Source organism: Bos taurus, chromosome 15 (assembly GCF_002263795.3).
Source record: "Bos taurus isolate L1 Dominette 01449 registration number 42190680 breed Hereford chromosome 15, ARS-UCD2.0, whole genome shotgun sequence".
NCBI classification, from domain to species: domain Eukaryota; kingdom Metazoa; phylum Chordata; class Mammalia; order Artiodactyla; family Bovidae; genus Bos; species Bos taurus.
The window spans coordinates 54,651,493-54,665,983 of NC_037342.1; the positions used below are offsets into that span (position 1 = coordinate 54,651,493).

The window sequence follows — 14,491 nt, forward strand, 5'->3', positions numbered from 1 at the left end:
TACTTCAGCTGTGCCTGTTCGGTTTGTCATATCTGCAATAATTTCCACGATCGTCTACCACACAGCACGCGCTCAGATGTGTGTGGGCTGTTTCTAGGTTTTCTAGTCTGTGTTCCCCGTGTGCTGGCTCCGCCTGGCACGGCTCCTTCCGCGTGGCTGAGCTCTGCTCCGGGTGCCACTCCTGTGGTCCCGCCTCCGCTTCCAGACAGAGTCCAGCTGTGTACTTAGCAATACGCAGCCCTGTGCAGAGGCTGGACAGCGACTGAGGGGTTCCTCTCCGCGGAGTCCGTCCACCTGCAGGCTACACCTGGGGCACACCAGCTCCTCCCACCATCAGCCCATTTCATCCTCATCAAGTTCCTAATGGGGAGATGGGTGAATGTCAGCTGGGAAAGGTGTGGGGAGCTCCCAGAAGAGAGAGCTGGGCAGCCCTAGCAGGATTATTCTGGCTCTGACCCAGGAGATTTGGGGGAGGGGGCAGCCTGGGGAGGGTTGAGCTGGACGGCAGCATTAGGGCGAAGAAGGGAAAGGGATTAAAATCCCCACCCCTAGCCAGCTCCTGACAGTGTAAGAGGCTGGATTTATCTTTCTGGCTACAGAGAGCTGGGCAATTAGGCCTCTGCCCTCACTTCTGCCTGGGAGCACTCAGAATGGCTCATTAGGCAGGAGAATGAAACCCGGCTCAGCCTGGAGCACCCACTCCCTCCAGACCATCCCGGGGGTTGCATCCGCCAGTGAGACCGGAGAGCAAGAGCTGGGGGCCCTTCGGAGGGATTATCCCTACGCCCGGCAGAGGGCGCTGCCGAGGCCACAGGGTGGTGCGTGGCCACAGCCTCTTGCGGATGCCCATCACCTCCCACCCCATCCATGCTCCCTAGGGACTCAAGGTGGTCACGGAGGTCATGAACAAGAGCTTAATTGTCTCCCCTGGAGTGCGGCATGACTACGCCAGGCACCCCTTCAGTGTGGTTTAGGGAGGGGGCCCGGTGTGTGAGGTGGGGGGTGGGGTGGTTCCCGAAGGCCAGAGACAGCCTGGCTTTAATTACAGCGATAAATCCTCAGTTCCCTGCACTGCAACAGCCTCTGCCAGCCTCTCCTCTCTCTCTCTCATGGATGGAATAATATCATCGCCCATTTTCTTATCCTCATGGCAACCCTGGAAGGTTTACAGGATTAAATGGGTCTTATCATCTCCAGTTTAGGCCTGGGAGAGCTGAAGCTCAGAGGGCTCCTTTCTGACCTGCTGAGTCCCTTTCCCCCAAAGCACTGGAGAAGGGAACAGCCATCCCTTTAAAAGTTTGTAGGGAGGACACGTTTTCCCCTATTGGAACAGTGGTCTGTCCTGTTCAGGTATCTGTTATCTAACTGGACCCGTGGGGCATGGGTTTGTACCTCCACCTAATTCACAAGCAAGCTGAGGCCCAGAAGGGGTCTGCCTTTGACTCATGTCACTCACTCTGTCGCTGGAGAATGCAGGGTAGAGTTCAGGCTGCAGCCCCTTAGCCAGGTGCATCTGGCTGACTCTAATCACACCCCTGAGCCCATTCCCAAGGCTGCTTCCTCCAGGGAGCCCACCTTGATTCCTGAGTGAGAGCCATTCTTCCTTGCCCTGTATGCCTGTCAGAAGCCCACAGGGTGTAATAGGACAGGAAGGCATGGAGCTGGGAAACTCACCCCCTCCTCCTACCTACTGGCAGAGCCTGACCCCAGCCCCAAGGGTGGCCTGGGAGGTCCCTTGGCTGGGTTAGCACTGGTCCCTGCCAGCCACAGCCAGGGGCACTGGAATGCATTGTATACCTGCACTCTCCAGACCACCCAAGTGCTCCTTGGGGTGCTCACTCGGGACTCATCGGGGATCTAGCTTGCCCACCCTAACTGGTTTCCTCACTTGCTCTTCAACTCACCTGCTCGGTCATCCTCCCCCTCCATGCCCAAGGCCCTCCTCTGAGAAATAGTCACCACTCACCTGGGCGGCCCAGGGCCCTGGGTGCTGCTGCGGGAGTCCAGGGGAAGGGGAGTGGGGTAGGGGAACGAGGCCTGACTCCTTTGTTTGAAGTGGAGACTTCTTAGAGGAAGAGACATTTGCGATGAGCTTTGAGGGACAGAGACCAGGGAGAAGGCATTCCAGGCAAGGGGGACAGTGGAGCAGACGGCAATACTGGAGGGGGTGAGGTAGGCTACCTGGGTGTGCAGGTGAGAGGGGGCCGATGGATTCCCCCACAGAAGGTGTCTTCCTGCCATGGTGGGAGGGGCTCCCATCGAAAGAGGTAGGCAGTGGCAGGCCCAGGGAAGGGGATTTATTTTGTCTGTGTTCTTCCTCCACTATACTATTCCTGGACTCCACCAAGACCACGACCCCTCTCATGCACCCCTGGGCATAGCATGGACTCCTGACCCCAGGAACGACCTCATCCAGCCAGGTAGAAATCATGGGATGACGGGAGGCAGCATCAAAACTCTTTTTTGCAGCCAGTCAGCTGATGATACTGTAGGTGTCTCTAGAATCCCTCCCTTAGCTGCTGCTTTGTGGACCCCTCCCCCTAGTTGAGGCCTCAAGCCTTCTCTCTGGCTCCCTGCCCTCCCCACCTCCACTCAAGGTCCCTCTGCACTTTCTCCATGATGGAACCAGAGTAGTCCTTGCACAGTCTGAGTCCGACTGGGCCCCCACCTTCCAGGATGGAGTGCAGGCTCAGGTCCCCTTGGCCACGTGCCTCCCCTCCTCACATCGAGAGCTGCACTATGCCAAATTGCTTTCAGTTCCCAAACACAAGACACTCAGCTGCAGTAACACGCAGCTGCCCTGCCTTCCCCACGCTGGCACGACATGACAGCTGACTCTTTCTGACACCAGCTCAGACAAGCTTTCCTGCCCAGGATGTCCCTGGGCCTTGGCAGTGATCACCCTGGGTGGTCTGGACGTCACTTGTGGTCTGCTCCCCACCCACCCGGGAGCCCTTCGGGGGAGGGGAGGCACCAGGTTTGATATACTCAGGGCAGGTGTCAGGACAGGTTCGTTGATTGACCAATGCATCCCAGACAAGACTGGAGTGAACAGGGGAGAAGGCACAGGACTTGGGCAGCAAGCAGGGGCAATGCAAGCCGTGCCCTCAACTCCTGGGCTTGAATAAATCACTTCCTCTTCCTGGAGCCCCATCCATACAATGGAGGACGTCAGAAACGCTTGGAACACCCTTGAAAAGGCAAATGTAGAAGTGCAAGAGTGTCGACTGTCACTGTCTATCTCCTTCAATGTCTCAGACAGAAGTTCCTCCAGGCCTCTGACCTATATCCCTCTTGCGACAGTGAATCTGGTCTTGACACTGTGCTGCCTCCCGAGGATGCAGAGTCTTCAGGGGGCCCTGTGGGGATGGCTTGAGAACCGTCTTCTGTCCTATCCCGTCCTTAATTGGCAATATTAGAGTAATGAGTCACAGACAACAACCAATTAATTACCCCAGTTATAAAAAGCTTCTGCTTCCCCTTCCTAGCTGTCGAGTGAGCTGGCCCCCTGCTGCCAGGCTCCTCCACTCCCTCGGTGTTGGCAGGAGGGAGAAGATGTCATTTCACCCCTCTGGTCCTCAGTTTCCTGTTTGCTTATTTGTCAAGTGTGTGTCCTGGGGGGAGGGTTGGAGGAGGTGGGAATGTGGAAGAGGGGCAGGAAGGAAGAACAGCCTGGATGGAGAGGAGGGGCAGCCTTCCCAGGCTCCCAGCCCCGTTCCTCCATCTCCAGGATCTATCCCAATATCGCAGGGTCAGCTCTTAACCAGGGAAGCACTGAAGGTGCCCACTCTGGCATTCAAGCCACTTTTCAACTTGTCCCAAATGCTCCTGGTCCTGTGATCTTTCTCCCTCCAGGCAACCTCCCAAGTCCTCTCCATTCCCCTTTTTCTCCTTGAGGGAGGAAAGGAACAGGCCGAGCTGACTCCATCTTGAAAAAGAAGGAAACTCCACCTTGCACTTTCAATGAGCATTGGACCATGTGCCTGGGAGCCATGCTGATAACATGCCTATGGCCGAACTGGCCCCCCAGACTGTTAAACACCAGATTCCATACCGAGATTTCCTGTCGCCAAAAAGAATGTAATAATCCCCTGTGTAGGCAATCACCCTTGTAATCTTTTTGGCACCCGTTGGTGTAGGCTCCAATGTATAATCAGCTGACCCTTCTGATTATGAATCATGGCTGTAACCTGATTGCATCTCCCTTTAACACTTTCCAAGCTAGGTTTAAGGAATTTGGGGATGTGGGCTTGAGCAGTACACTTAAAGGTATATAAGGTTTTCAACAAAAGTTGGTTGGGGTCCCTGGCTAAAGAGGAAACTCTGCCTCGGACCCGCCGGTGTAATAAACTGCACTCCACTATCCACGATGTCCTTCTGAGTGAGTTTGTTTCCCGGAGCGTTTGGCTATAATATCCTTGCAAGCTCTCCTTTAAACACACCCAGACTCAAAACATGCCTGTCTTCCTGGCAGCCTCCAACTTCTTGAGACTCTTGCTGCAAATCTATCATGGACTCCAGGTGGGACAGGGCTTCAAGCCTTGATTTCTCCATCCATAATCAGGGCACAACAATTAAACATGCCCCACGGGGTGTTTGCCATGCCCCACAATCAACAGGGCTGTGCCTGTAAGAAGTCATCCGCTCCCTGCACACAACACGTGCTCGACAAACATTAACTGTTACTCTCACACTTCATTCCCAGCCTGAGGACGAAGGCTTCTGTGACTCACCACGTGTCTGTCACCTCGTCTCACAGATGAGGCCCGAGAGGTCCAGCTCCACCAAGGAACCTGACCCTAGGTGTCCCTGACTTGGAGACACAAGAGGCTCCCCCAAGAGGTCCTGAGGGGGAAACAGGGGTGGGGGTGGTAAGGGGTGCCCAAAGGAGGAGGGGAAGGTGGAGATGAGGCCCGAAGCTGGACCCCCTTCCCCTGGCCGAGGCCTCTCCTCCACCCCCTAGACCCCTGGGGTTCTCCTTCACCCCCTAGCCTGCACTCCCAGGGCTCACTCTGGGCCTCCAGCTGTTCAACAACACTTAGGTTACAGCTTCTCTGCACCAGCCTGACTCTGAGACACTGGTCCTTCAACTGCATCAGGCCAGGAACCCATCACAGTCCTGGGGAGGGGCTGAGGAGAAGAGAGAAGAGAGTGGGCTGAGGAGGGAACCCAGGAAGTGGGCGGGGAAGCAGGAGCTGACTGGGGAGGGGTTGGGTGGATGGGGAGGCTCTGGTTGCCTGAGGTGAACCCAGCCCTTTTTGCAGAGGCCCTGCTACCTGGAGCTGCTGCAAACCCTCTCCCCTCTCGCCACCAAGCTGGCTCCTGGCCTGCAGCCTCCTGCCATTGCCCCATACCTGGCACCCAGGCCTTGGCATCTAGGGAACCTATACCGTTTGGGCCCCCAGTCAGCTCAAAACTGGCCTCACCCACCACTTCCCCCAGTCTGGGCCCTGTGCTGGCCCCAGCCAAGACCCATCATTTCCTGACTCCACACAGCCTGTGACTGGCTGGCCCTGGGCCCACCAAGAGGTGTGAGGTGCCCCAGGAGAGCAGCTTCCTCCAGTGTCTGATGGCCAAGCGCTTCCTTCTTAGGAGGCCAGCCATCCTTCTCCCTTCCTCAGCCTCAGCTGTCTTCCCACCCCACCCCAGCCCTACCGAGAGTGCTCGACCCACACCATGCAGACCAGATCTGAGCTCTGCCCTTCACCAGCTCTGCAACCTTGGCCTGGTCACATTGTCCCTGGCTGTTGCCCCAGGTGGGAAGTGGTAGCAATGACATCTAGCTCACGGGCTTGGGAGCAACAGGGGTGGCTGCATGGCCAAGCTCAGCTTAGCACCCGGCAGACAGACAAACACACCTGGGTGCCAGTGGACTCTGAGCTCCTGCCTTCCTGACATGTGGAGCCCCTGCTGTCTTCTGTCCACTGTCTCAGGAAGAACAGAGCTCGGAGCAAAGCAGAGAAGACAGCCAGGCTGCCCTGGGCAGGGCCCTCCTCTCCCTTGCCTCAGTTGCGCGTACTGTCTCCTGTGTGCCTGAGTGGGGACATGGCAGTGAATCAGGCCAGGTGCCCACAAGGTGGTACCTGCGTCTCACCATTTGAGGGTGATGAGCCCAGGTTCCTGGGTCAGTCTAGCACTCTGTCCCCTCGTCCCTACCATCACAGGCAGGGAAGGAAGGCAGACAGGCAGACAAGCTTCTCAAACCTCCACATGCAAATAGCCCAGCGATGCTTGGCCTCTGACCTCCGCCCCTGGTCACTACAGCCTGTTTTGGGACTGGCTGATTTTGGAGGCTGGCCTCTTTGTTCAGATAAGCAGGAGGGAAGAGAAAGTTGTTTTTCAGGCAGCAAAGCTCTTAGATAAACACCATTTATCTCTCTCTCTGTTCCCTCCTGAAGGAATTGGGTTCCTTCAGAGAAGAAACTAGATCCACTGGCTGACGGCGTCCCAGAGACGGAAATGCAGTGTGGGGTCTGGCTTGGGGAGCCGGACACTGAAGGAGGCTTTCTGTATCCGGCTGAGCACCTGCTGCCAGCCCTGGCAGGCGTGTGTGGCTCAGGTGACTGGGCCCCGGTGCCAGGCCATGGCCCTGCCAGCTCCCAGGCTCCTGATGGCCTGGCCCAGCTCCCCACCCTCCCCTCTGGCCACCTGCCTGCTTGGCTGCCCGTCGGGATCCGCCAGGAAGCTGGGAACTTCTGCTCACTTAGCGGGGACCCCTCCCTCTTGGAGCAGCCCACCCTGCCCAGGGCTCCACGAGCAACCCAGCACCCACACCGCCAAGGGGGCATCAACAACTAGCTACACCCATGACAGGATGGCCTACTGCCTTGCCCACCTAGTCAGGTAGATTTGGGAATTTCCACAGGCCCACCTCACAGAAGGAGAAACTGAAACCAGAAGGCCACACTTCAGAGCCACAGAGCTGGGGCCCCTCCCCCAGCCCCGGGCGCCCCGCCCCTCCTCTGGCCCCTCCCCTCGCACAGCTCACCGGAGTGGTGTCATCATGAGAACGCTGGTAGCGCTTCCAGCGGCAGCCGTAGATGCCCGTGAGGCAGGAGAGGCAGAGCTGCGGCTCATAGTACTGCAGGGGCTGGTGTCTCACCATGCTCGTGCCCGCGGCCCTGGCGCCCTGCTTTCAGGCGCCCATGGAGGCCCCCAGCTGGTCCTGTGGGAGGAAGCACAGGTCTGTGAGGCTGGGCAGGGCCGGGGACTCAGTCCCCACACAGCAAGTGTCACTGTAGCCCAGGTCAGGGAGGGTCAGCCTCCGCTCAGAGCCCTGGCGGGTCCTTGTCTCACTTGGAGTCAGAGGCCCATCCTTCTCAGTCCCCTGCCACCCACCCATGACCTAACCAACCAACAGAAATCCCCTAACCCATTAGCTGTCACTGTCCTACTCCCACGCCCTGGCGACCTAACCTACTTTCTGTCTCCATGGATTTGCCCATTCTGGACATTTCACATAAACTGAATCACATGATATATGGCCCTGTATGTTTTGCTTTTTTCACTTAATGTTTTCAAGGTTCATCTACATTATAGCATGAATCAGTACTACATTTCTTATGACTGGGAACTATTTAGTTGTATAGATAGACGGCTTTATCCATTCATCAGTTGATAGACATTTGGGTTGTTACCACTTTTTGGTTGTCATGAAAACTCTGCTGTGAACACATTTTTGTGTGAATGTATATTCTTATTTCTCTTGAGTACATACTTTGGGATGGGGTGGCTAGGTCATATGATAACTCTATGTTTAACTTTTTGAAGAACTGCCAACAGCTGTTTTTCAAAGCTGCTGTATGATTTTACATTCTCAAAGTATGGTCATTATCATCCCCATTTTACAGGTGAGAATTCTCAAGCACAGAAAGGTCTAGCCATTTGCCAAAAGTCACACAGTGGAGTCCAGCAGTCTGGCTTTAACTCGAGGGCTAGAAAACTGTAAGTGAAAGTGTGAGTTACTCAGTCGTGTCCAACTCTTTGTGACCCCATGGACTGTACAGCTGACTAGCCTCCTCTGTCCATGGAATTCTCCAGGCAAGAATACTGGAGTGGGCTGCCATTTCCTTCTCTCAACTCATGACCAAATCCAACCAGCCACACATTTTTACACAGCCCACAATTTAAGAGTGGTTTTCACATTTTTTAATAGTTGGGAGAAAAAAAGCCAAAACAAAAATATATCTTGATCTGTGAAAATTATACAAGAGTCAAATTTCAGAGTCCATAAATGAAAGCCTGCTGACCCTGCCACCACAGGGCACAGTGGCTCATGACCCGGGATCATAACTGCAGCATGTGGTAGAGAGAGGAAAGGGTGCCGTGGTCACTTAATAGGGACAGGAGGGTCAGGGCGTGCTTCCCAGAGACAGCGCTGAGTGGAGGCCTGCAGGATGAGCTCCCTCTCTGACTCCCCAGGGACTATAGCACAGGGTTACTGGGCTTCAGGCCCACCAATGACTTCCACATCTGGGCCTTACTCAGGGCCTCTGCCCAACACCCCACCACCCCCACTCCCCAAGTGCTAACCTCAGCACAGGGATTACAGCCTCCACTGCGAGGGCAGGGATGAATTAGGAGCTTGCTGGTAATATTGACTGACCCGCAGCTGCCTAAGTGCTAGGAACTGTCTGGTGCAGCCTGTGCCCATGTCTCCCTGGGGAGGCATGTGGACACAGAACAGATGCTGGGGGCTCTCCGAGCTGAGCCGAGTCCAGGGCTCAGGGTGACAGTATTGGATGGGGATGCTGCTGCAGTCAGCTTAGCTCCCATGGAGTTGGGGAGGCCAGGGGTGGGTCAGCAGGTAGGAGACCCTCTCAGTTTTCCTTTACTCCTCTCTAGAAGGAGTGTGTCAGGGTAGGAATTCCCTGGTGGTCCACTGGTTAGGACTTGATGCTTTCACTGACAAGGGCCTGGGTTCAATCCCTGATGGAGGAACTAAGATCCCACAAGCCACACAGTGCAACCAAAAAAAATAATTAAAAAAAAAAAAAATAGGAGTGTGTACTCATATACAGACTCCCACATCCACAGCCTTCCAGAGGAGGTAAAAGAGTAAAATCCATAGCCAGGGAACCACATCTTACCCTGTGCACCCCCAAATGAGGACCTCTACTGTCTGGTTGGCCATCACACTTCCCCAGGAATGGGGGAGGCAGCTGGTATATGTAAAAAGAGGACTGGATTCACCCTGCCTTGGCCAATGACTTGCCCTGTAGCCAGAGCCACTCAGGGCTCTTCCCTGAGCCTTGGTTGAAGCTTTTGTCCTGACTTCCAAAAAAAGGTCAGATGCCTGGGGGGTAAGGGAGGGCCGGTGGCAGCGGGGCACACGGCTGCAATGACAGAGGTACAGCAGGTGGGCACTCTGCATGCAGGAGCCCTGCCCTCACATTCCTTTCCCAGGACCCCCCTGACCCCGGGACCGATTCCCATGTGTCCTCTGCTCCCCCACCCCCCACAACTGAGCATTACAACCCACCCAGGAATGGAATTTCCATTTCAAGTCTGGAAAAGAGGGAAATAAACTGCCTGCACCAAGGTCTCAGCCCAGGGCTTGGCTGACCGGGGCTCTTGGAGCTGTTCACCTCTCACCTCCCAGATCAGATCAGATCAGTCGCTCAGTCGTGTCCAACTCTTGGCGACCCCATGAATCGCAGCACGCCAGGCCTCCCTGTCCATCACCAACTCCTGGAGTTCACTCAGACTCACGTCCATCGAGTCAGTGATGCCATCCAGCCATCTCATCCTGTGTCGGCCCCTTCTCCTCCTGTCCCCAATCCCTCCCAGCATCAGAGTCTTTTCCAATGAGTCAACTCTTCCCATGAGGTGGCCAAAGTACTGGAATTTCAGCTTTAGCATCATTCCTTCCAAAGAAATCCCAGGGCTGATCTCCTTCAGAATGGACTGGTTCATCTCCTTGCAGTCCAAGGGACTCTCAAGAGTCTTCTCCAACACCACAGTTCAAAAGCATCAATTCTTCGGTGCTCAGCCTTCTTCACAGTCCAACTCTCACATCCATACATGACCACAGGAAAAACCATAGCCTTGACTAGACGAACCTTTGTTGGCAAAGTAATGTCTCTGCTTTTCAATATGCTATCTAGGGGGGTCATAACTTTCCTTCCAAGGAGTAAGCGTCTTTTAATTTCATGGCTGCAGTCACCATCTGCAGTGATTTTGGAGCCCCCAAAAATAAAGTCTGACACTGTTTCCACTGTTTCCCCATCTATTTCCCATGAAGTGATGGGACCGGATGCCATGATCTTCGTTTTCTGAATGTTGAGCTTTAAGCCAACTTTTTCACTCTTCTCTTTCATTTTCATCAAGAGGCTTTTTAGTTCCTCTTCACTTTCTGCCATAAGGTGGTGTCATCTGCATATCTGAGGTTATTGATATTTCTCCTGGCAATCTTGATTCCAGCTTGTGTTTCTTTCAGTCCAGCATTTCTCATGATGTACTCTGCATATAAGTTAAATACACAGGGTGACAATATACAGCCTTGACAAACTCCTTTTCCTATTTGGAACCAGTCTGTTGTTCCATGTCTAGTTCTAACTGTTGCTTCCTGACCTGCATACAAATTTCTCAAGAGGCAGATCAGGTGTTCTGGTATTCCCATCTCTTTCAGAATTTTCCACAGTGTATTGTGATCCACACAGTCAAAGGCTTTGGCATAGTCAATAAAGCAGAAATAGATGTTTTTCTGGAACTGTCTTGCTTTTTCCATGATCCAGCGGATGTTGGCAATTTGATCTCTGGTTCCTCTGCCTTTTCTAAAACCAGCTTGAACATCAGGAAGTTCATGGTTCACATGTTGCTGAAGCCTGGCTTGGAGAATTTTGAGCATTACTTTACTAGCGTGTGAGATGAGTGCAATTGTGCGGTAGTTTGAGCATTTTTTGGCACTGCCTTTCTTTGGGATTGGAATGAAAACTGACCTTTTCCAGTCCTGTGGCCACTGCTGAGTTTTCCAAATTTGCTGGCATATTGAGTGCAGCACTTTCTCTCCTCCCACCTGCCATGAATTTTCATTCTATTCATAACTGCAGGGGTATCTCTGGGAGGCAAACTTCTTTTTCCTTGACACATTTTCCTCGGGCCATCAAGATCGCCAGCGGCTCCTTGCTGTCTCCAGGGAGGCCACCCAGACCCACACTGGCACAGTGACCCCCTCACCACCGCTAACATGTCTCTAACATCCCTCAAGGCCTTTTTCTCACCAGCCCTTTGGCCGCTTCCCAGGTCTCATCTCTCCCCTGGGTGGGGAATCCCTGCGGTAGGCCTGGCCTGAACAATCTAAGCTCTCACCTGCAGCCAGAGAGCTTCCTAAAAGACAAATGACCAGGATCTAGCTCCTCCAGCCTCACCACTCCAGAACTTGCTGTCCCTTCATCTGGCTAATGCCTCCTGACGGTTCGAGTCTCCACTCAGATGTTACCTCCTCTGGGGAGCCTTCCCTGAGACCCAGGTTGGGTGAGAGGGCTCCAGGAGTCCCTCCTCCCTCCTGGGCTGCCTGTGGGAGCACAGATGACACGCCTGCCTCCCCCAGGGAACAACCTGAGTTACTCCCATTTCCCCAGTGGCTAGCACAGGGCAGTCCTGGGGGCTTCCTGGACTGTACTTCTGAAAAGGCCCGGAAGTTCTGCTAACAGAGACATGCTGCCCAGACCCTGAGTGTTTGGGACAAGTCCCCAGAGACCAGATTCTCCGCACCTGTCCCGCTCCTGACCAGACTAATGGCATCACTTCCCATCTTCTGGTTCTCCAAGCCACCTCCCAGGGCTGCTGCTATCAGCCAAGTTCCAAAGAAATATCCAGCCTGGAGCCCTGTTGGCTCTGGGACAAGAGAAAGCCCTCACCTCTTAATCTGAACTTCCACAGCATCCTGTTTGCACAGGGAAGGGAGTCAGGAGGGAGAAGGAGTGAGTGTCTGCTATGGAGTGGGTGAAGGATGTTGGGGGTAGACATACCTCCAGGGGCCTTGCCCACCCTTATACCCTAGGAATGCACCTCACCCACTCCTTGGCTCTTCATCCCTCCCCCCGACTGGCCGGCTGCCAGGCCCTCACTGCCCCCAGGCCCTGCTGCCTCCAGTCCCAGGTCTGCGCACTCTCCTGACAGTGGAAAGAGTCTCAAGCCAGGTGCCAGTGCCTGGCTATCAGCCTGGTCTCCTTCTATTGACTTGCTGTGTGACCTTGGAGACCTATTTTACCTATCTGAGGAATGGGCACTAGATAGAACAGCACGAAAAGGATCCAAGGTTACAATAAAAAGGAATAAGACACTGATACATGCTATTAATACAATGTGAATGAATCTTGACAACATTATGCTAAAGTGAAAGAAGTTGGTGATGGAAGGTAGAGGGGGTGGCTTGCAGGGCACCATGCTGAGCATTGTACCTGTCATCTTCTGATGACAACTGTCCAAAGTAGAGCTTGACAGTCTTCCTTTACAGGTTAGAAATATGGGTCCCAGGTGAATGGAGGAATAGGGTTCATCCCAATAATGGAATATTACTCAGCAGTAAAAATAAATGCAGGAGGCCTGGGTTTGATCCCTGGGTTGGGAAGATCTCCTGGAGAAGGGAATGGCTACCCACTCCAGTATTCTTGCCTGGAGAATTCCATGGACAGAAGAGCCTGGCGGGCTACAGTCCATAGGGTCCAAAAGAGTCGGACATGACTGAGCACTTTCACTTTTCACAACAAGAAATGATCTATCAAGCCATAAAAATACATGAAGGGACCTTAAAAGCATACTGCTCAGCGACAAAAATCAATGAGAGAAGGCTACATACTGTATGATTTCAACCATATGACATTCAGGAAAAGGTAAAACCATGGAACTGGTAAATGGATTAGTGGTTGCCAGGGGTTGGAAGTGGAGTGCACAGGTAGATTTTTAGAGCAGTGAGACTATTTTGTATGATACTATAATGATGGATACATGTCATTACACATTTGTCAAACCACGTAGAATATATAACACAAAGAGTGAACCCTAATGTAGACTGTGGACTTCAGTTAATAATATGGTATCAACACTGGCTCATCAGTTATAGCAAATGAACCCCCCTAGATATTAATACTGGAGAAGGCAATGGCACCCCACTCCAGTACTCTTGCTTGGAAAATCCCATGGATGGAGGAGCCTGGTGGGCTGCAGTCCATAGAGTCTCGAAGAGTTGGACACGACTGAGCGACTTCACTTTCACTTTTCACTTTCATGCATTGGAGAAGGAAATGGCAACCCACTCCATTGTTCTTGCCTGGAGAATCCCAGGGACGGGGGAGCTTGGTGGGCTGCCATCTATGGGGTAACACAGAGTCGGACATGACTGAAGCGACTTAGCAGCAGCAGCAGATATTAATACTGGGAAAACTGTAGGGTAGGGGAAAGAGAGTATGTAGGAACTCTGCATTTTCTAATCAATTTGTAAAAACTCTCACCAGGGATTCCTTGATGGCTCAGATGGTAAAGAGTCTGCCTGCAATGTGGGAGACCTGGGTTCAATCTCTGGGTCAGGAAGATCCCCTGGAGAAGGAAATGGCAATCCACTCCAGTATTCTTGCCTGGGAAAATCCTAATAGATATGAAATAAGTAAAAAAAAATAATAATAATAAAATAAAAACTCTCACCAAAAGAATAATCTAATAATTAAATATGCATACATGCTAAGTTGCTTCAGTCTTGTCTGACTTTTAGCAACCCTATGGACTGTAGCCCACCAGGCAAGAATACTGGTGTGGGTTGCCCTGCCCTTCTCCAGGGGATCTTCCCAACCCAGGGATTGAACCCGTGTATCCTGTGCCTCCTGTATTGCAGGAGGATTCTTTATTGCTGAGCAACAGGGGAAGTCCAATAATTAAACATATATGTATTTAATTTAAATATCTATATTGACTGGTTGATAGATCAGATCAGATCAGTCGCTCAGTCATGTCCAACTCTTGGCGACCCCATGAATTGCAGCACGCCAGGCCTCCCTGTCCATCACCAACTCCTGGAGTTCACTCAGACTCACGTCCATCGAGTCAGTGATGCCATCCAGCCAACTCATCCTCTGTCGTCCCCTTCTCCTCTTGCCCCCAACCCCTCCCAGCATCAGAGTCTTTTCCAATGAGTCAACTCTTCCCATGAGGTGGCCAAAGTACTGGAATTTCAGCTTTAGCATCATTCCTTCCAAAGAAATCCCAGGGCTGATCTCCTTTAGAATGGACTGGTTGGATCTCCTTGCAGTCCAAGGGACTCTCAAGAGTCTTCTCCAACACCACAGTTCAAAAGCATCAATTCTTCGGCGCTCAGCTTTCTTCACGGTCCAACTCTCACACCCATACATGACCACAGGAAAAACCATAGCCTTGACTAGACGAATCTTTGTTGGCAAAGTAATGTCTCTGCTTTTCAATATGCTATCTAGGTTGGTCATAACTTTCCTTCCAAGGAGTAAGCGTCTTTTAATTTCATGGCTGCAGTCACCATCTG

At 52.9% G+C, this 14,491-nt stretch overlaps 1 protein-coding gene across 8 annotated transcripts in view; it reads right to left on the reverse strand.

The window, feature by feature from the left end:
* The window catches only part of GDPD5 (glycerophosphodiester phosphodiesterase domain containing 5), a 91,233-nt gene that overhangs the window by 35,950 nt on the left and 40,792 nt on the right, over positions 1 to 14,491 (reverse strand). For 7 of the 8 annotated variants that reach the window (NM_001101141.1, XM_010812694.4, XM_005216250.5 and 4 more), the window contains 1 exon segment: positions 6,989 to 7,165. In NM_001101141.1, the coding sequence (NP_001094611.1) occupies positions 6,989 to 7,105 (117 nt within the window). In that variant the 5' untranslated portion in view covers positions 7,106 to 7,165. 8 annotated transcript variants of the gene reach the window in all.